Source organism: Dasypus novemcinctus, chromosome 9 (assembly GCF_030445035.2).
Source record: "Dasypus novemcinctus isolate mDasNov1 chromosome 9, mDasNov1.1.hap2, whole genome shotgun sequence".
NCBI classification, from domain to species: domain Eukaryota; kingdom Metazoa; phylum Chordata; class Mammalia; order Cingulata; family Dasypodidae; genus Dasypus; species Dasypus novemcinctus.
The window spans coordinates 52,715,009-52,737,549 of record NC_080681.1 but is presented as its reverse complement, the minus strand read 5'-3'; the positions used below and the strand labels follow the sequence as shown (position 1 = coordinate 52,737,549).

Below are 22,541 nucleotides of genomic sequence, written 5' to 3'. Positions count from 1 at the left end.
CAGCAAGATGATGCAAAAAAAAGAGATACAGATTCCCGGTGCCGCTGACAAGAATGGAAGTAGACACAGAAGAACACACAGTGAATGGACACAGAGAGCAGACAACGACCTGGTTGGGGGGGGGGGGGCGGGGGGAGATAAATAAAAAAAATAAATCTTAAAAAATAAAATTTAAAAAATAAGCAGACGGTAACAGGATTGTAAACTATATTAGCTCTTTCTCAAAGGAGGAATCTTTGTTATTTTTTTAATAATTAAGAATATTAAAAAGTCAAGCTATAAGTACAGAAAATTTATGCTGGTAAGACACAAAATTTCTGCTATCTATAGACAGAAGTAAACCAAGGATGCAAACACAATAAAATTAAGTGAACTTTGCAAAAATTGTAGCTCATTCTTATTGTCTTTCCAGACTCAGATCTTATACACCAAGGCAAATAAATACATTTTCTTCAAGTTTTGTCTTTCCTTATGCTTTTTCATATTCTGGAGCACTTTGGAACAAAACTTCTTTTTTTCCTTTGAAAAACAAAATCAGGGAAGCTGATGTGGCTCAAGTGATAGAGGTCTTGCCCACCACATGGGAGGTCCCTGATTTGTTCCTGGTGCCTCCTAAAGAAGACAGCAAGCTGGCACTACGGGCAGGCACAGGAAGCTGACACAACAAGATGACGCAACAAGAGACATAAGAAGAAAAACGTAATGAGAGACACAAAAAAGCAGGTAGTAGAGGTCCCCAATGCCTCAAAAGAAGACAGTATGCTAATGCAATGGGACAGGCATGATGGGCAAGTATGGCAAGCTGATGCAACAAAATGATGCAACAATAGACACAGGGAGGAGAGCATAATGAGAGACACAACAAAGCAGGGAGTGGAGTTGGCTCAAGTAATTAGGTACCGGGTTTGGCTCCCGGTGCCTTCTCAAGAAAAAAGAAAGACGAATAGACACAGCAAGTGCAAAACCTCAAGGGGGTGGGAGAAATAAATAAGTATCTTTTTAAAAACTCACATACATATATCTTTCTCACTACTTCTCCTATTTTACTTTTTTTAAAAAAAAGATTTTTTTTCTTTTTCCCTCCCCGCCCCCCCCCCCCACCCTGCTGTATTTGCTGTGTGACTTGTTTTACTTTCAACCATCAGTATTATAATTTAATCAGAGAAACTAATTTCTATTCCATGGAGAAAACTGGGAGGTAGGTAATTGCGAACTTTCATAACACATGCATAAAAGCTAATAAATACTAATATCTTTATGTAGCTATACCTATCCAATTATACCTTAAAGTGGCAAAATTTAACACATTTATTAACTTGACCCAAAGATAAAACCATTTTATAGTATTTCACAATAAAGAGCAAACGTATATAAAATCTAAATTATACTCAGTAATCAATGACTCAATATTCTATCTTAAAAATGATGGAAGCATCCAATAATTATTTATTAACTCAATATCAGTCTGAGGTTTTAAATTTCCTAAAAATGTAGAAAATTATCTTCAATCTGATGTAATTCAAAACAAACATCATTGGAATAATAAAAGTTTGCCAGAATTATAAATTTTGTTGAACCCAATTTTTTTTCCACATCTTAAACTTTATGTAGGAGTTAGGTTAGCTAATTTGACCAAACTTTATGTAGGAAATTGGGGTACCTAATCAATATAAAAAGATTAGGAAATTCAGACTAATTGGTCTCTTCATAAAAAAAAACACAAACCTATGTCTTAAATAAAATATCCTGATTACATCAGAACTGTTCTGCATGATATTGCAATGATAGATAAAGGCCAGTATACATTTTTTCAAAACCTATAATTTATACAGTGCAAAGTATAAATCATAATATAAGCCATAGACAATGGTTAGTAGCAATGCTTCAGTATATGTTCATTGATTTTAACAAATGTACCACACTAATGAAAGATGCTATTAATAGGGGGAAATGGGCCATAAACATATCTCAATCATTGCTGTCACCAGCAAAGATTAATTTATGGGCTATGCCTGAACCAGAAACCAAAACAAAACATGAAATCAGTAGAGAGGGAAAAAATAAGGCTACAGAAAGAGTAAAAGTATTAAGGCCCTATTGCCACATGTGGGTCACTTTGAAAGTCAAGAAAAGTCATGCTTCAGCTTAAGCAGGTCTTTTTTTTTTTTGAGATTTATTTATATTTTATTCATTCTCCACGCACCCCCCGTCCCCTGCCTGCACTTGATGTCTGCTCTCTGTGTCCATTTGCTGTGTGTTCTTCTGCATTTGCTTGTCTTCTATTCTCGTCTTCTCTTTAGGAGGCACTGAGAACCAATCCTAGGACCTCCGACATGGGAGATAGGCACCCAATCACTTGAGCCACCTCGGCTCCCTGGTTTGTTGTGTCTCTCATTGTCTTTCCTCTGTGTCTCTTTTTTATTATTATATTGTCTTGTTGTGTCAGCTTGTGGTGCAGGCCAGCTTTGCCTTCACCAAGAGTCCCCAGGAACCAAACCAGGGACCCTCCCCCCATATGGTTGACAGGAGCCCAATCACTTGAGCCACATCCACTTCCCTTAAGCAGGTCTTGAGGTGCATTTTCAAGCAATGCAGTTTACTTGGTTCTGTCAGGTGAGTCTACTCTTTGGTATCTCAGTAGATGACCTCCAAAACTGCTTAAGAATAACTTTATTTTATTTAACTCATCAGTCAAGGAAGGAACCAGTAAGATGTTAAAACCAATTTCTAGCAACCAATTTAAACCTGAAAGTCTAGACCTTTCAAAGAGGCTTTAAAAAAATAAAAGGCAATGTCCAAAATCTCTCTGACATGGTTCATAATTAAATGCAGAATTTTATTTTTTTAAATGTTTTTGAGTTCCCACTTTAAAAAGTTTCTTTTAAGTGGCTTTATAATTCTTCTACTATACCCATATCTTACTTATTCAGAGATCCTTTTATTATTGGAATTACTTAGTCAGGGGGACCTGCAATTCCAAAACTTTAAACAAGATTTTATTTGCTAGAACTAAATTAAACAATGGAGGGCCTAAGGAAATCAAAGACATTATAAAATACATAGAAAGTAATAAGATTTTACAAGTGAAATGTGGAGCATGGAGCATGGAGTTCCTGTCGTAATACTCCAGGGAATTTTTCATTTCAGGTGTTATGGTCTTTAACTTCAATATTTCTGTTTGTTTCCTGTTTTAAACTTCTATATATTTTTTTAAATTGAGATTCTCATATTGTTTATTCATTGTTTTCCTGGTATCCTTCAGTTCTTTCTCTGTGTTTTCCTTTATGTTCTTGAGTAGATTTAGGATCATTCAAAAAAATCTTCATCCAGTATGTCCAAAGTCTGTTCTTCATTGATGCTTTCTGTATTTTTACCTTTTCTTTGAATGGGCCATTATTTCCTGTTTCTTTGTCTTTCAAACTTTTGTTGCCCCTGTACTTTTCAATATTTTACATTCTGGGATTTAGCCCCCCAGTTTTCTGTTTCTTAAGTTTACATCCAGCTAGTTATGTGACCGAGATTTCCTTTAGTGGCAAGACCTAAAAAAAGAAACAAACGAAGGCAAAAACATTTTTTTTCACAGTCTTTGCAAATTGGCATTGTGATGGGAGAATGTTCAATTTGGAATATGTTGTAGGGCATTTACTCTAAAATATCTTGGCTAGAGGTGTTCATTGGTAGTCATTAGCATAAAGGTAGTAAGAGAACCATGAAAGTGGATGAGATCACCAAAAAAGACTATAATAAAGTTATAAGAGAGGATGGCTGTGAAAAGATCTCTTGGGACACTAGTATTTAGAGGGAAGACAGAGAAAAAAGAGCTGGTGAAGTAGACCAAGAAGAAAAGATAAACAAATGGGAAAAATAATTGTTATCAGTTTTAAAAATATTCTAAAAGGATGAAGTTCAGGAAAATTCGATTTCTTGAAAGGGAGAAAGTATTTCAGATAACAAGTATTGTTTAACAGAAGTCTTCTATAACCCTTTTATGAACATATGTTCTCATTTTTCTTAGGAAAACGAAGAGGGACTGGGGTGGTTCTCAGCTGGGTTCATTTGCTCGGTGCAGCATAATAGACACACCAAACTAGATTAGAAAGGAAAAATGGTTTTATTTGCTGGCAGGAGACTGGAGATGTACAATCTCAAATCAGCCTCCCACTTAAGGGTTCTTCTTATAGCTTTAATACAAGTTGAAACAAAGAAAGTTAACGGTCAGGGTAACATTCCTAAGAACGGTACAGAAAAAATAGATTACAAGTTTGGGTAAGCTTGGCGTGATAAGGATTGGGGGTGGTATGGATGTGAAGATACAGATACTCTATTTTATCTATGACAGTTACACACTACAGCTCATGTATGTGTATGCGCATGTGTGTGTGTGTATGTAGTTTACCTGAATGCAATCACCACAATTAATGGAATATATGATCCTTACATGTATTTCTATTCTGGCCATCATTGTACTCCAACAACTAGAATAATATGACACGTTCTAGGCATCCAATACATACTTGTTAAATTAATTCGTGAAGGAGAAAGTGAGGTATATTTTTCATTCATTCTGCAGTTACTTATTCAGTTTGAATAATGTTACTTTTTGGTTTTGGGTCTCTTGCTTGCATTATTCTTATTTCGAGTGTTGGTTTTTTTCCAGGAACACTGACCATTCTCTCCCTCCATCTGAGTCTCTCCCCCACCCCTTCAACTACACTTCTGAGCTCACTGATTTAGAGGTACCCCTTCAAGTCTTCCACATGATGCTGAGCTTGCCTTTATCACAGACTTTATCATAGATTATTTACTAATTGTCTCCCACTAGGATCCTTTAGATCAAAGCATTTCTTATTATATTTAAGTTGTTTTATAAATAGCTAGTATAGATACATTTGTATAATGTAGACTCAGGTCATTAGCATCCTCTGACCCTTGTCAGAAGCAAATGCAAATTCTCTACAGAGGAAAGCATTTTTGAATTAGTCCCAAATATGAGCTTACAACCAAAATCACCAAAATAAAGAAAGAATCAATCACTGTGAAAAAAGTCCACTGAAAATAATAAGATTCTAGACCTTGAGACTCCAGATATTAGAATTCTAAAATACAAAGTGTAAAATAACATTATGAGAACTGTAAAGACAAAAACAAATCACAAAAGGGAAAAGCAACAGGAAACAATAAAAGCAAATAGGTAGATCTAAAAAAGAATCAGAACTTTTAGAAATGAAAAATACAATTGAAATAAAAACTCATTGGATTGGTTAGGCAGCATATTGGACATAACTCAAGTTTCTGTTAATGAACTAAAATAAAGCTTCTCAAATTTTAACTTGCATGGGAATCACTTGGGAACAAATACAGAATGTGATTTGGTAGATCTAGGGTGGGGCCTAGATTCCGCATTTCTAAGAAGCTCCCAGGTGATAGACTGGTGCTGCTGAGTCCACAGACTTTTAAGTAGCAAAAGTATGTTAGAAGACAGATACAAAGAAATTAAGCAACATCCATTACAGAAAGGCAAAAATATGGAAAATATGGTAGAGTAAGAGAAAAGAAGGATGGAATAATAAAGTCTAACATGTCCAGTTGTTAGAGGTTCCCTATTGTAAATTTCACAATGTATGATTAAAAGACTGTGACACAAAGAAAGGCAACCCCTATCCAGGGGCCACATGCCTGACCGAGCATATGTGCATAAATGCAACCAACCATCTTCACAAGAATGAAGGAACCACAAGACGAAGCAGCAGGGCAAGATAAGAATCTCTACTCCTTCCTGACCAAACCTCTGCCAGCCCCTCTAACAGTCCAAGAATACATCACTTCCTAGCCCACCATCCCAGTAACCATACAAGGGAAAGAATTTGCTTTTTCGACCCCTCATTGACCCCGGGCTATACTCAGTCTCTAACCCCCTCCCCACAGACTTAAAATTCTCCACATTTTGGAATATTGTATAAATTCCTAACCATCCCTTCCAGGGGTGGACTGAAGTCTAATTTTCAGACCCCCTCCATTGGGAGAGCTTCTCAGTAAACTTCCTGCCTGCAATCATCAGTCTCTGTGTCCCAGTGAGTGCTACTTTTCTCCAACACCAATAAAGTCCCAGAAGGAGAAAACAGTGAAAGAAAACCCTTATATTTACAGAGTCTAGAGCAAGAGTACAACAGGAGGCCCACATATCATATGTTTTCACATTTAAAGTTAAAAATCAAACTAATAAATCATTAAGTAAAATATATTGTTTGCCTTTTTCATGACAAACCAGAAAGCCAAGTTCAGATTTAGACTTCTTGGACTTAGCATTCTGTGCTGGAAACTGGAAGAGTAGAGAAAGAAACAGAGAGATGTCTCTTGGCCTGTCCTCCTCCTTGTTCCTGTATCATAATGGGATTTGTACCCATGCATGTGTACATGCAGCATACGCATTCAGGCTCCCTCCAGACCCCCATGGATGCCCAGAAACACCTTGACATCTCCGCAGGGCAAGTGGTACACATATCAACATACGATGAGCGCTCCAAGGGGAAGATCCAGGGAGAGACCCATTGAGAATTTGCAAGTGGGGGCTATTTGGGTAGACAGGGAAATCCAGGCCCCTGTGATCTAAAACATGGTCTGGAGATGGGAGGCCCACTCCTGGTAGGAATGTTCACTTGGCTCAAGTGACTCCTTGCCCCATGAAGAGGTGTGTGGCTGGAGAAGGATTAGAGTGGGGCCCTCTAAGCATGGGGGCCAGGCTAGGGATCTGTCTTCCCTGGGCTCAGTAGTGATATTGGAAGAGATAATGTTAGAAATTTGTTATGATTGATAAGTAAGTCCACAAATATAGAAAGTACATCAAATACCTGGTAAGATCAATAAACATAAATCTCCAATTAGAGACATCTTCATGATGCACAAAACTGAAAACCAAGGAAAGATCTTAAAAGCAGGCAAAGGAGAAAAGAGAAGTCAATACAAAGTAAACTTTAAACCGACTGCTCTTTTCTCAAAAGCACCAAAGCGATAATATCTTTCAAGCATTGTGAGAAAACAGCTCAACCTAGAAAACTGTAAACTCATAACAGCCTTTGAAGAATCTGGGTGAAATAAGGCATTTTCAGATAAACACAACTGACAGTTTTCCACCAAAACACCATCCTTAAAAGAAGAAAACTTATTTAAGGAACTTAAATGACTTCAGAAGGATGGTGTGAGATGCAAGAAGAGCAGATAAATTGATAAAAAATGTAGATAAAAATTAGTTTTCCTATGTTAAATGATGATGATGACAATAAAATATCTTATTTGTGAGGTTAAAAAAGAGAATAGAATTAAAATACTAAAGAAAAATCAGAAAGAGAGTGTTCGGAATGTTCTAAGACAAACTGTTGGAAGGAGAATAAGGATATTAACTAGATATTTTTAAGAATGCAAGGTAAAATCTAAAGGTACTCACTAAAATAGTAGAATTAGAGTTTGTAATTCGTAAGCCAGAAGAATAGGGGAAAAATGGAATATGGAAAAAGAGGAAAACAATTAAAATTTTTTAAAAGAACAAAAAAGCTATGGAAAAAGTGGAACAAATAGAAAGTAAAATGATAAAAGAAACAATTCCAACTAAATAATCATAATACATACAAATGGACTGAGACAACCAGTTAAAAGACTCCAAGTGGACAAAAAATCAGTCATATGTTGTTTACAAGACTATTTCTAAAACATAAGGACAGAGAGAAGTTCAAAGTAAAAGATTTAAAAAACCAATAGTTTAAAAGAAACCTTGGGAAGTTACAGTATTATTTAACAAAGTAAACTTTTAAAAAGATAGAAAGCATTATAAGGGCTTGAGAGGGTCATCGCTTAATGAAAAAAGGTTCAGCTTGCCCCAAGGAGATAATTCTAAACTTACATGCATTTAATTAATTAATCCCAAACTATAAATGGGAAAATCAGCAGCATTACAGGGAGAAATAACGAAATTCATGATCATAGCAGAGGATTTAAACATCTTTCTCAATTATTGATGCCACTGTCAGGAGCCTTTTTCTATATCGTTATTAAAAGCAATAAAATTTAAGGCGGTGAGTTTATGGGTGTCCAAAAATGCTTGCTAGGTGTGAAAGACATAAGAATGTATAAAGTAGCTGTAATACAACTAGCGAATCTGAATTCTCTGTAAACGTAAAAAGATCCAGGCACGAGAGTGTCTTTTTCAAAAGTAATTGCCAATATTTTCATTATTTGCCGTCCTGAGGAAACGGGGGGCCTGGACCTGAAATGAACAAGGCAAGGAGGAAAAACACGAACCTTATGTTAACATTCATTCAAAAACATTTATTGAACATTTGATACGTGCAAGCACTCTATTAATTACTGGCCATTTCGGATCTCCAGAATTCAAAAAGCCTCAAGAAAAAATTATTTCTTAAAAACAACGCAGATACTTCAATATTACTTAAAACGACTTAAGCAAAGGGAAGACAATCGTCGCGCACGAAACCGCCAATAAGAAAATGGGTATCACAGGCTTTGGGTACAGGCGGCGAGGACACCTATGAACAGTCAGTGGGGTCCTGCGACAGTTATGGGACTACTCTGACCTTCAGGCGGTAGTGTGGTCGGCTATGCCGGTGTGTTTAAGGGCCTGAGAGGGCCTTATGCGCAGGCGCCAAGCGCCAGAACCCGCCAGGAACAAGGAAGCCTTTCTTTTCCTTCTCAGACATGGTGAGTGAAGACGTGTCTTTCCCTGCTGTCGGGGAGGGTCGATATCTGACAGGGTAGGGTGGGTAATTTTGAGCAGCAGGTCAGTCCCCAAAGGGTTAACTACAAGTATTGGAAATGGTGGGCTTAGGATACGGGCTTTGGAAGTTTTCCTGAGGGCTCAGAAAGGGTAAAGTATTACTCAGCGTTTTCTGCATATTTTGCGGGCACTATTCCAACTTAAAATCTCATCGAGGCTTTCTGCAGTCGCATGGGCCGTTTGGATTGAGCGGCCCAGTTTCTTAAATTTCGCTAATAATCTGGGCTGGGTCGGTGACTCCTACCGTGCATATTCTTTATTAATAGTTTAAAACCTTAAAAATATTAGTGGTATGGTCTCGAAGATCTGATTAAAAGATTTGAATGGCAGCCAAAGAAAGTTTGATAATCGTCATGGCCTAATTACACCGACAATAGGGTCTCAGGATCTTCAATGAGAAATGCAAAGGATTAGAGCAGCATCTGCAGTGCATAAACTCAAAGCCTGAAAGGACAGGGATAAAAAGAATTGCTGGATAAATGGCTTTTGTAGTGCGGAGACGGTGCTTTGGCAGCAGAGATTCTAGGATTCACCTCTTGTAAATTTCGGTAAAAAAGGAATTTAACTATAAGTTAAATTATAAAAGATATTATGTAATTTTTTTTAGTACTTCTGCTTGCTGTCTGCCACAGGCAAATATTACGTTGTCCTGAATTGGTAAATTTTGAAATTCTGTTGGCATTTTGCTTCCCTCAAGTGAAAGATATAATTAACAGTTGCAAAAGCATTAATTTTTTTTGGGTCGATGATGAGTTGGCATGTATTCTGAACCAAAGTTGATCATACTTTAGCTCTAGAATTACTCTGAGACCTGAAAAATATCTGAATCTGAACTAAGATTGGAACTTTAAATTGAAAACTTTAGGAAAGCAAAGTTCATACATACATATGAATATGTTATTGAACAGAATTTATTAAATTATTGCTTTAATTTGGAAGGGCACACCGCAGAAGGATGTTATTATCAAGCCAGATGCACCTGACACCCTTTTGGTGGAGAAACATGCAGATTATATTGCATCCTATGGCTCAAAGAAAGATGATTACGTATGTATCATTTCATGTCTGAAATTTTAAAGAAGGTGATACTTCATAGTAGGTTACTGTTTCATTATGCCCCACATTTCTTAAAAATGCCCAATGCCCCTGTGCTGAGGACTGAAGATGTACCAGTAGCACACCTTGGATATCTTGAGGTTGTGCTTTCCTCTGCGTTAACATCAACAGTGGTGTTTACCAATACAGATTTAGAGGCCATGATGGCAAGCTAGATTGGGGTAATAATTTCAAGGTCAATGATGGATTGGCATGTATTATCTGAATTTGTGGCTGATGTGTAATAACACTTAAGCTCTAGAATTACGCTGAGACCTTGAAAAAGTTTACCTTTTTAAACCTCAGAATAGTTTACTGCTCTGGATGACTTAATCACCTATGGTTGGTTTTTTTTTTTTTTTTTAATTTATTTCTCTCCCTTCCCACCCCAGTTGTCTGTTCTCTTTGTCCATTCGCTGTGTGTACTTCTGTGACGTATCCTTTTCAGCGGCACCGGGAATCAGTATTTCTTTTCGTTGTGTCAGCTCTCTGTGTGTGCGGCGCCATTGGGCGGGCTGCACTTTCTTTTGCACTGGGCAAGCTCTCCTTGCGCATGGGGCTCCCCTAGAGGGGACACCCCTACATGGCAGGGCACTCCTTGTGCACATCAGCACTGCACGTGGGCCGGTCAAGGAAGCCCGGGGTTTGAACCACAGACCTCCCATGTGGTAGGCAGATGCCCTATCCATTGGTCCAAGTCCGCTTCCCTATGGTTGGCTCTTTGAAGACAGTAAAACCCTGATTGTGCTGTCAGTAGCAGATGCATTTGTTTATCATATGCTTCTCAAGATAGTTGCTGTTTTTTTTTGATTAATAATTATGTATGAAAATAGCTCCTAAATTAGAAATCAGTCACTAGGTTGTAGATTGAGATGTGAATCAGAATGGAACAGTTCTCAAGGTCTCAATTAGAGTGTTAATAAGAATTGTCACATGTAGAGACTGAACAATAAGTGGGTCAAAATACTTCTGAAATAACATGGAAGTGATAAATCTGGTACATTAAAAAGGCCAATATCATGTTTTCAATAATTGTATTTTAGGAATATTGTATGTCTGAGTACTTGAGGATGAGTGGCATCTATTGGGGCCTCACAGTAATGGATCTCATGGGACAACTTCATCGCATGAATAGAGAGGAAATTCTGACATTTATTAAGTCCTGCCAACATGAATGTGGTGGAATAAGTGCAAGTATTGGACACGATCCTCATCTTTTGTACACACTTAGTGCTGTCCAGGTAAATGTGAATTAAAATATTACAGTCTTGGGTAGTGTATTCGCTAATAGCTTAAAGTGGGAAAGTTAGAACTAGATACTAAGAAGATGACAAAAGCAGTACCTGTCAGTTAATAAGTTAGTCTTTTCATATGAATTCTGTAGTTTACAAGGTCAATGATGTGATGGCATGTATTAGCTGAATCCAAGGTTGATGTATGTACTACAGTTAACCCTGAGACCTTGCTTGCATAGTAAAATTTTTTTCCTCATTGAGTTTAGCAGATAATCACTAGGTGGAGTTGATGTTTCCAGTTTGATATTAGTGAAGATCCACAAACGTTTGGGTTATTTAAAAAGTTTCCTGGGTTGCTAAGTTATTGGTATGTAGAAAAATGTGTTTAGGTTAAAGATTGGAGTTCCTTTCTAATAACAGAATTTTACTGCATAAATAAAGGATAGTGTGTATTTGAAAAATTCACAGTATACCTAGACTAAGACATGCTTCCTTGACAGCTTGACAGCTAAAAGTTGAGCAAGAATTGCATTAAAACAAACTTCTAGCTGTTATGAGGAAGTATTTATTTAATATGGGCTGTTTTTGTTGCAGATTCTTACTCTGTATGATAGTATTAATGTTATTGACGTAAATAAAGTTGTGGAGTATGTTCAAAGTCTACAGAAAGAAGATGGGTCTTTTGCTGGAGACATTTGGGGTAATGTGAAAATTTAGTCCATGCTACCTAAAATACCAATATTAAAATGTCCTGTTTTGGTGTCTATTATAGCATTAAGTTTTGTTGTGAAGTCTTTAACTGGAGTTGAATGAATTCAAGCTTGGAATATGATTCTGTACAATGAATTGTAAGATTTTCCAGTGACCAGCTTATAAGGAGATTATATTTCCATTGGTGGAAATTTTTTAAGTTTTTCATCTTTTCCCACTAAGCAGCTGGTCTAACTGATGTTATCTGGTCTGCTGAAAGTTCCAGCATGCCCTGTGGTAATTATATCAGCATGCAGGAACACTGGAGTAGAGTGGGCCAGATGAGGTAGGTGAAGTTTTTTCCTCCAATATTTGGTAGCTTTGTAAACTTTTTTGTTTTTTTAAAAATACTGGTAAAGGGAACATGTCCAAAAAAACTTTACAAGCCTACCAAATATTTGAGTGGAGGGAGGGAATAGAATTTTACTTGGTAAAAGGCTTTAGGGCTGAACATAGTGCAGGCCAGACAGACCAGCTGCTTCATGGGATGTGAAAATCTTTTATAAAAGACTGGGTTAATGGCATTAGAAAAATTAAACTAGTGATTTTGTTTCTGTCTCCATTAATTTCCTTTTCTTTCTGGCACTCTGTAAGCAACTCCAACTAAAGTAAAGTCATTTAAGTTCAGATTTAGCATTCCATGTGACAGCCTAATGTAAAAGAGTGAAGTTGAACTCTTGGAGATTTTATGTTGTAATTGGTGTAGTTAAACAGATTTTTTTTTTTTAAGTTGCTTGCACAATTTATGATCTGAATTGGTAGCACAAATGCTTAGATTTGGTTACTTTTTCTTTTAGGAGAAATTGATACAAGATTTTCTTTCTGTGCTGTGGCAACTCTGGCTCTCTTGGTAAGTTCTGCGTATTAGAGTTTTTATGCATTGGTGAATACTCCGGAATTTAATAGGCTGCTTTTCTCTTTGTAGGGGAAATTGGATGCCATTAATGTGGAAAAGGCAATAGATTTTGTTTTGTCCTGTATGAACTTTGATGGTGGATTTGGTTGTCGACCAGGTTCTGAATCCCATGCTGGGCAGGTAATTAATACAAATTAAAACTTTGTATCATTTTTGTGTAGTAAGCTAATTAATAGTAATTTCCGTGACTGGAATATACAATGAGATGTTTGCTTTAATTGCTGATTAAGGAAGGAATTTTAGCAGTAGTTTAGTCGCTTGTGTTGGGAGTGGAACCCCTGTGATCCAGGCAAACATAAAGAGATTTGTAATCAGCAAAAATACATTTTCATTTGTTGTTAATTGGCTATACAGACCTGAACTAAATGGGCACCTATTTGCTTGTGCTAGAGAAGACTGTATATGTATAAATACTTAGCAAATAAAATTTGTTTTTAACTGAAGAAATATTGACAATTGTAGTACAAATCAAAATGTGATTTCCATTCTGACATTTTAAATGTTCCATTGTCAGATCAAAATAGAAAATCTTCAGACATAATGTAGTTTTATTGCTTTTCAACCTTTTGGCTAAGATCAAATATAAAAGGTATTAATTTTCAAGTGAATTTTTACCACCATGTACAAAATTAAAATAGTTTTTATATACATGTACTTTATGTCTGTAATTTTAGATCTATTGTTGCACAGGATTCCTGGCTATTACCAGTCAGTTGCATCAAGTAAATTCTGATTTACTGGGTTGGTGGCTTTGTGAACGTCAGTTACCATCAGGTGGACTCAATGGAAGGCCAGAGAAGGTATTGTTTCCTAAGATGAACCATATTCTAACCTTGGTCTTGTATGTTTAAATACTATAAATTGGTACACTTTTTGCCTTTCCCTCTTAGTGTTTTTCAGTAATACCTGCTAAAAAGACTAGGATATCCAAAAAAGATGATCTTGGGTTGAAATTCTAATTTAACTAGTCTTTAAAGACCTGCTTGAGGAAATGATGCATGTAGAAAGTTATGATGCTCTTTTTAGAAGAAAGAAGTTTTTTTCCTATCCTTGACTACTGAAGGACAATACAAAAAAATACCAGCCACTTTTTTTTTTTTTCAGATTACTTATTTTATTTATTTCTTATCCCTCTCACCCGTTCCCCCCATTGTCTGCTCTCTGTCCATTTGCTGTTTATTCTCTGTGTCTGCTTGTATTCTCATTAGGCAGCTCTAGGAACTGATCCTGGGACCTTCCAGAGTGGGAGAGAGGTGATTACTCTCTTGCGCCACCTCGTCTCCCTGTTCTGCTATGTCTTCTTATTTTCTCTCCTCTGTGTCTTTTGTTGTGTCATCTTGCTGCGCCAGCTCTCTGTGTTGGCTGGCATTCCTACTTGAGGCAGCTTTTCTGCGCGGGGCGGTATTCCCATGCAGGGTGGCCCTTCTGCGTGGGGCAGTGTTCCCAGGTGATCTGGCACACCACTTGGGCCAGTTTACCATCACCAACAGGCCCTGGCCATCGAACCCTGGACCTTCCATATGATAGATGGGAGCTCAGTTGGTTGAGCCACATCTGTTTCCCACCAGACACTTAAACATTATTTTTATTCAAGCAATTTTTTTTTTAAGATAGGGACTGGGGATTGAACCCAGGACCACATGTGTGGGAGGCTAGTGCTGAACCACATTGGTTCCCCTGTCTCCCTTGTCTGTGTTTATTGTTCCATCATTTTCTTTAGGAGACAACGGACACCGAACCTGGGAGCTTCCATGTGGGAGGTGGACATTCAACCACTTGAACCACATCTGCTTCCCACTTTTTTTTAGGAGGTATTGAGGATTGAACCCAGGACCTGGTACATGGGAAGCAGGCACTCAATAACTGAGTTACATCTGCTCCCCAATGAGTTCTTATTTCATTTGTTTGTTTTTAAGAGGTACTGGGGATTTAACCTGGGACCTAGTACTTGGGAAGCAGGTGCTCAGCCACTTGAGCTACATCCATTCCCCTCTTCAGGCAATTTTGGAACTTTGGTTTGAAGGTTCTTCCTAACAATTCTGTTGAGATCTCTCCCACAGATGTTACTTTACCTAAATGACTGCCATGTTGAGTGAAAGCAGCCATAGATAGTAAGAAAATGAATTGGCATGGCTGTGTTCTAATAAAATTGCATAAGACACATATTTGTATTTTATTTCATGAAATTACATATGTGTATTTTTTGTTTGTTTCTTTGTTTTAGGAGGCACTAGGAACCGAATCTGGGACCTCCCATGTGGGAAGAATGCGCTCAGCTGCTTGAGCCACATCCAGTCCCCTCATTCCACAAATAATATATTTAAACCTTTTATGAATATTTTTAAAAATCTTAGCTTGCCTTCTAGATTGCTGACCCCTGACCTAAATTGGCAGGGTAGTAATGCTTTCAACTGGGTCATATTTTTATTATTTCAGAATTTCTGATAAGTTCTAGTAGTTGGTGCTAAGAAAAACCTGAGGAACTGTTGATGGTTATGTGGGGAACACCAGAAATCCCCACTTTAAACCAGCAGTCTGTGACAGTTCTTAAATGTACTTATGCATCACCCAGTGGTATTGTTAAAATGGAGGTTCTTAGTCTGGGGTGGGCTGGATCTTTTGCATTTCTAACAAGCTTTCAAGAGACTATATTTTGAGTTTTTAAAGAAACGGAAATATCTCCATGGTCGCATGGGCCCCCGTCTATTTTGTTAAGGGGCTAAGTTAGACTTGCAGATAGAAATGAAGGTGGATGGATCCTTGTCACTGAGTGTTGAACATTTAGCATTGGACTTTGGTCTTTCCCAATGATTATCTTTAATTTTAAGCAATTGTAGTATGTGTGGATTTCAGCATTTTAGACCCTGTGTCCTTTGGTTCCTCTCCCCCTCCCCATTTAAACGTCAGGTTGCTTAAGACTTAACCCACTTTTAAATAATTTGTTCCTTAAAGCTAGGGAAATAAATTATTATAAACTAAATTTTTGGCAACATTTTATGGCCTTTTCCTCCCAGTTACCCGATGTGTGCTATTCATGGTGGGTGTTGGCTTCCCTAAAGATAATTGGAAGGCTTCATTGGATTGATGGAGAGAAACTGCGTAGTTTCATCTTGGCATGTCAAGATGAAGAAACTGGAGGATTTGCAGACAGGCCAGGAGATATGGTAAGTTTATTACTGACATGTACATTATGTTACATCATAGTTTTCAGATTTAGAAATGGGTGGTATTCCAAGTATTCCTTTGAGAGTCACCTAGGTTGCATCATCTCAAAAGAAGGATTTTCACAATTTTCATCTTACAATAAATGAAAAATATAAGACATGGATATTACTCATTACCCACTACCTAGTACATGTAGGGTAAAGTAGCTGAAGATAATCTAGGTATTAATGTTTCTATGGGACTTTAACTGATAAGGATATATTATGAACTACAGAAAAGAAAGTAGCTGGAAGCATTAGGAAGTTACTAAATTGGGGTGTCTCAGTCAGCTTTATGCACAGTGAATTTGGTTTGCTGAATGAAAAAGGTTTTTGGGGGGAGGGGTCATTTTAATGGAATGACAGTTCAGAGTCCAGTTCCAATACAGTGTGATTAATGCCATGATAGAAATTGCAGGTCACTGGTAATATCTAAACCAGACTTTGAAATTCCAGTTTTAAAACCTGAGAAATAAGTGGACAATAATGGCATTACCCAACACCAGTAACCTAAAGAAATTTTCATTTTCGGTGCTCCATATAACTTCTCTTTTTTTTTCAAATAGGTAGATCCTTTTCATACTTTGTTTGGAATTGCTGGACTATCACTTTTGGGGGAAGAACAGATTAAACCTGTTAGTCCTGTTTTTTGCATGCCTGAAGAAGTGCTTCAGAGAGTGAATGTTCAGCCTGAATTAGTGGCCTAGATAAATGGTACAAACCATTGCAAACCTTGCTTGGTGTAATTTTGCCATCTTAACATTCTGTATTTTAATTATGTATCAGATTTTTAAATGACCACTTTAAATCTGTTAATATTTTGTATATGTTGTGTTTAGTTTTAATAAATTATATAAAATTATACATTTTGTAAAATAAAGACCTTGTATTTTTAGCTTTAGCGTTTTCTTCAGAGATAATGTTATTCTGAGCACATTTTTTTGTTTATGCTTGTGTATTTTTGTTCATATTTTCATAATAAAGCTTATGATAGTTTTACAACTCTTGGGACGGTTTTGAAGTTCTACTTAATATTCCCCATGTAGTCCTTCACATATTGTAAAGTGATGTAAATATTTGTGTTAGCAAGAATGTTAACTTATGAATGGAAAAAATGTAAAACCCTATATAATGGATTAAACGGTTCAGAAAAATAAATGGCTGTTGTAATAAATATTTTGTAGGTTTGAATGGTGTGAGGATTACTATGAATTGGCTTGCAAAATAATTGAGAAACGGCAACTAACTTTAAAGTACCATTGCAGTTAAGTAAAAACTGGAATTTTCAATCTTAGTGAAAGTGTTTTGATGACCATTTTTCAGATTTTCTGGATAATTTTACACATAAGTAGTGATGATTTAATGCAATACTAAGAAATTTAACATCTTTTTTGGAGAAAATGTGCTTGTATGAGATGCTTGGAATGTCTAATATTTTGACAAAATTTAACCTTGAAGATACTTGCCAGTTATTGTTTTTGAAAGTTTGGAAGTCATTGGTCTACATTTCAGTGTACCTTTAGACGGGGGTTTGAAAAATCCCTTGACCAAGAGAGAGTTCATCCAACTGTCCCTCACCTTGTGCACAGGGTCATATGCACACTGGGTGAATGTATGGCTTTATCTTGTAGTGATAGTCAAGTGGTTAATGGCTCCTTTCCTGTAGTATAGCCACAAGGTCAGTGTTGGATTGGTGTAAAGGTTGCATTAGTTTTTAACTAGATGAACTGTGATGGAGTGTTAAAAAGTTAATATACTTGGGTGGGTATGGAAACGTTAAGCGCAAAATACTTTTGAAAAAAATAATAGGGTGCTAGGAATAAAGGGGCAGCCGATTCAGATGGTCATTGGACCGTTAAGAATTTCTCCACTTCAACAAGCCCTGTTACTTGAGGAGCAATTGGCGGTACATTCTCAGCTGTGAATCCGGGTAAACTGGAGAATGGGAAAATTGGCTCCGTGCGCCTGCGCTCTGGAAAGTGCGCCCTCTTTCGCTTGTGCGCCTGCGCTCTGGCAGGCCGGACTTCAGCTCTAGAGCTTCGTATCCCGGGCGCGTCGCTCGCGTTTTTTAGCGGTGCTTTCATTTTTGTTTGGGAAGTTTCAGGGGGATGCTGAGGCCTGAGACCTCATCCTCCCCTTCTGTCCCTGCCGCTTCCCTCTTAGCAGTAGAGACCCGGACACAGGGACCCCGCTACAATTTGGGGTTCCAGGAGACACCTCAGAGTCGTCCTTCAGCACAGGCCTCTGCCTTCTCCCCTCCAGGCACGTCTGGAGTCGCAGGCGACCGGAGCAGCAGCAGCAGCAGTCTGCCACACCACCAGCGGAGCTCCCTGCCCGTGGAAGGCAAGGAGTAGTTGGGTATAGGACCCGTAGCGTCCGCTGTGGGGCCTCCCGCAGGTTCAGGGAGATGTGGTTGGTAAACTACCACAGTGAAGTTTCAGTTATGGGTTATTAGGAGGATGAGAACAGTGTACTGAGTATTTGAAGGTTCAGGGTGATTATAAAGCTTGACCTTTTATTACTAGTCTGTGGTGGTGGATGGTTAAGTTCTGAGACCAGTTCCTCCTCTGGTCTCCCAAATGAATATGACAAGTGACAGAATTTATTCATGAGTTCCGTGATAGGAGTTGTGAGCCTCTTGGCTGCTCTCTACTGTGGATTTTTTCATTAATTCAGGTGAATAATAAGTTTAGCGTTAAAATGTATATCCATTAAAGGCAAGTTCAACTCATTGCTCCTCCTTTCACTCTCCATTCATGGAGCGCCATCGCCATTTCTTCACACACCATTGTATCCCAATGGTGGGTAACAGATACCAAATCCAATGGTCTTTTTTAGGTTCACCTCTTGACCTTTTCCTGGTATTTAACCGTGGTTTTTTATTGTTGTTGTTTGCTTTTTATTTTAGGATGTAGGAGGGCTTGAACCCCGGACCTCCTACATGGGAAGCAGGTGCTCAACCACCTAGCTACATCTGCTTCCGAATGAGAGTGGGGTTTTTTTGGTGTTTGTTAAATTTTTGTTTTTGTTTTGAGTAGGTACCAGGGATGGAACCCAGGACCTTGTAGGTGGGAAGCTTTTGAGTTACATCCATTCCCTGATATTTAGCAATCTTGACCTCTCTTCTCTTGAATTCTTAATTTGTCTTCCTTGATTCCACTTTCCTGTGTTTTTATCCTATCTCCCACAGAACTGCCATGCTTGCCTTGGTTAATTCCCAAATTGTTGGTTTTTCCTTAGTGCCCCCTCCCCCATCCCCACACTGCAAACATTCTCTCTAGAGCACTTATACCTGGATATGAATATTCCCACAGCTCAGATCTCATCCATGCTCCATGGTTCCTATTGAGGGACCAATGGACACCTCATATTCAATGTATTGAGTTCATCTCTCTGTAGCTCCTAAGGCTGCTTATCCTACTTATTCCAATAACTTGGTTGCCCACATCTTAAAACTAAAAGATTTAAATTTCTTTACCCACAACATCCAAATAGTTACCAAGTCCTATCTTTATATTTTAAGTAGTTCTCTTTTTATCTCTGTGCTATTATAGGCCCTCATAAGTTTGAATTATTGCATCAAACTCCTAAGAATTTTTCCTTTTTTCCAAGCTTATTTACAGTGCCACCTGAGGGGTATATAAAATGAAAATCTTATCACGTCCCTTGCTATTTAAAATAAATCAATAACTTTATTTCTAACAGTAAAGAGCAACTAGTTAGCTGGGTATCGTTTACAGTCTTTGCAACTTTATCTCATCACTGCTTTATATTCATACTGTCTAATCAAACTGAGCCACTGGCAGTTCTTCCAAGGCAACATGCATATTGTCAATAAAATCCCCTCTTCATGAAATGCTTTCTCACCCTATTTTCATCAGTAATAACACCCACTATTTAATGAGCACTTACTCTGTTCTAGTTTATGTAGTAGGCATACCATGTCTTTGATTCTTAAAATAATTAGACAAAGTAGATTTTTTCTTGTCCCCATTTTACAGAGAAAACCAAGACCCATGTAGGTAAAATAAGTTGTTAGGAGTTAAAGATTAATAATGTGCTCTTCCCAAGAATACAGAAAAGTAAAAAGAATTTCCATTATCCATAGTCTTGTTACAGACCAGCGATATCGACCAGACTCAGACTTTGAATAAAGTTCCAATTGAGAGCTTTATTAGCTGCATGGCGATTGCCTCATCCTACGCCGAGGAGAGAGCAGCTTCGGGGAGTTTGCTTATATAGGCTTTTAGGTTGGGGGGGGGGCAATAGCTCAGCAAGCAAGCATGTACAGAAGCAGGTGTTTGTGGTCAGTCAAGCCCTGGGAATTCTATCGGGAGACAAGTGGTCAGGGAGTTCTTGTTATTTACAAGAGTCTAGGTCAGGTTGGTCTTTTGGCAGGGACTGAGGAGATTTTACAGGAGGAGGCCTTGAGATAAGGTTTTACAGTTGAGCAAGCTTATTACAGAAGCGAGATATATGTGGTTAGGGGGCTGTGGAATTTTCCTCTCAGGTGGGGGTGGTCACAGGTTCCTACTTCTCCACAGTCTATTATACATTTTATTGTATTTTCTTCTTTTTTCAATGAATAATTATATCTTGCTGAATTTCTTTTTCTAATGTTATTTTTGCTTAGCATTTTGAACCCATGTCACTAAATATTGTTTAGGAAATGGTTTTTAATGGCTGTACAGCATTTCCCTTACTGCTCTAGCATAGTGTATTTAATGAATTGGCAACTGCTTAAAAAAAAAATCTGTGCTCGAGCTTATGGTTCAATAAGAAAGAAGCAAAATTTTAAAAATCTAGAAGATAACCATATGATGGTGGTACAACATTGTGAACATGATTAGCAGCACTGAAATATATATCTGAATGTGGTTCAAAGGGGAAACGTTAGAATGTATATATGGTCATAGAATTTTTTTAAAAAGCCTGAAACTGCACACCACTGTGAACCCTAAATTGACCATGGACTATAGTTAGTATTGCAGCATAAAAATGTGCTTTCATCCTTTGTAGCAAATGTACCACAGCAGTGCAAAGTGTTAATAATAGGGTGGTAGATGGGAATCCAATATTTTATACATTATTGTTCTATAAACCCAAAACTTCTCTAACCAAAAAAAAGCAGTATTCAAGGAGTTCAGAAATATTTGGGTTGTCTATAAATAAAAGTGGGGGGAATGAAAGTGGGAAGAGAGATTTTTACAGAGGAAGTGCAATTTGAGCTGGTTTTGAAGGAAATATAGGATAGAGATTGTCAGATAAAGAGAAGTAGAGAAGTTAGAAGAGAAACTAGAGAGCATTCTTGAGAGTAAAACATGTGCAAAGGCACAGAAGAAGCATGATAGAGCATGTTGTGCTTGTAGAACTGAAAATAGTTTAGTTTGGCTTTAGCCAAAGGGTGAACTGATGTATATAAACCTGGAGTACTTATAGGAATTAGATCTGGGATGGCAAATAGAGCCCTTGGTTTTGGTAACTGGGTAGACTTTTATAAGAGAAGCAACTTTTAGAGGGAAGATGGTGAGATCTGTTTTGGACATGTGTGAAGAGCCTCTAGGATATTCATATAGTCTTGTTAAGGCAGTTGTTTCCAGTTTCTGGTAACCATTCCCTTAGCTCCTTTGGGCCTAGGGTGGTAATGAAGCATGCCCTTGCCCTGGTTCTTTATAATGATATCCCTATACTCTGACCACGCCTTGCTAAATATTCTCTATCAAACTTGTGTCATCTAATTCCTGCTGGGACTCACACAAAAACGTTAGATTTTATCCTGTAGTGGGTAGGGGGAGACAATGAGAAATCCTAAGAATGGGAACCACAAAGAATTTTTTTTTTTTGAGATCACTGATAATGATGTGAAGAGATTAGAGAGGCTTATCCTTGAGGCATGGAAAACAATTGGGAGGTTGTTAAAAAAGGCCAGAAGATAAGGACTTAAAATGGTCTGGCAAGAGGGGAGATGGAGAGAAATTTGAATGATGTTAAAAAAAAAAAAAGAGAGAATTAGAGCACTTGGGTGTTGGGGTTGAAGGGAAAAAGAAAGTTAAGAATGACTCTTAAGTTTATGACTTGGGTGGCAGGATATAAGATGGAACAATTGGCCATGAATGGTAATAAAGAAGGAATAAATTTTGAGGGAAAGGTAATGAGTTCACTTTGGGACATTTCGGAGATTGCGGAAGATAGCTAAAGGTTTATGTGCAATAGGTAGTTGAATATAGAAATCTAGAGCAGTGCTGCCTAATAGAACTTTCTACAACAGTGAAAGTGTTCATATCTATGTTCAGTATGATAGACACTAATCAAATACGACTTTTTGAGCACTTGAAATATAGCTAGTAAGGTTCACTAGTATGAAGTATGATTAGTTCAGTGTCAATAAACAAAACTTTGCTGAAACACAAGCATGCCCATTCATTTATGTATTGTCTTTCACTGCTTTTGCCCTGAGGTGGTAGATTTGAGTAATTGTGATAGGAAATGTATGATCATGAAGCCTAAAATATTTACTGTCTGGCCCTTTATGAAAAAGTTTGCTGACGCTTTGTCTA

At 37.7% G+C, this 22,541-nt stretch overlaps 2 protein-coding genes and 3 non-coding genes across 5 annotated transcripts in view; all 5 read left to right on the top strand.

The window, feature by feature from the left end:
- The first annotated feature begins 8,596 nt into the window (after nt 1–8,596).
- RABGGTB (Rab geranylgeranyltransferase subunit beta) lies at nt 8,597–16,885 on the top strand. The gene is given in 11 exon segments (XM_004482909.5): nt 8,597–8,709; nt 9,725–9,832; nt 10,924–11,121; nt 11,710–11,815; nt 12,663–12,715; nt 12,791–12,901; nt 13,456–13,581; nt 15,796–15,817; nt 15,820–15,851; nt 15,853–15,945; nt 16,551–16,885. Coding segments are annotated over 11 exon segments (993 nt in total). The 5' UTR covers nt 8,597–8,706; the 3' UTR covers nt 16,692–16,885.
- LOC111761751 (small nucleolar RNA SNORD45) lies at nt 9,526–9,599 on the top strand. Its single transcript, XR_002795020.1, has one exon. It is a non-coding gene; the product is annotated as a small nucleolar RNA SNORD45 (small nucleolar RNA).
- On the top strand, nt 10,076–10,159 carry LOC111761750 (small nucleolar RNA SNORD45). Its single transcript, XR_002795019.1, has one exon. It is a non-coding gene; the product is annotated as a small nucleolar RNA SNORD45 (small nucleolar RNA).
- On the top strand, nt 11,272–11,344 carry LOC111761752 (small nucleolar RNA SNORD45). The gene has a single exon (XR_002795021.1). It is a non-coding gene; the product is annotated as a small nucleolar RNA SNORD45 (small nucleolar RNA).
- A 1,111-nt stretch (nt 16,886–17,996) lies between the features above and the next one.
- MSH4 (mutS homolog 4) overlaps nt 17,997–22,541 on the top strand; it is a 134,334-nt gene continuing 129,789 nt past the window's right edge. The window contains exon 1 of the mRNA XM_058303352.2: nt 17,997–18,327. Coding sequence (XP_058159335.1) covers nt 18,093–18,327 — 235 coding nt within the window. The 5' untranslated portion in view covers nt 17,997–18,092. The remainder of the gene's footprint in view (nt 18,328–22,541) is intronic.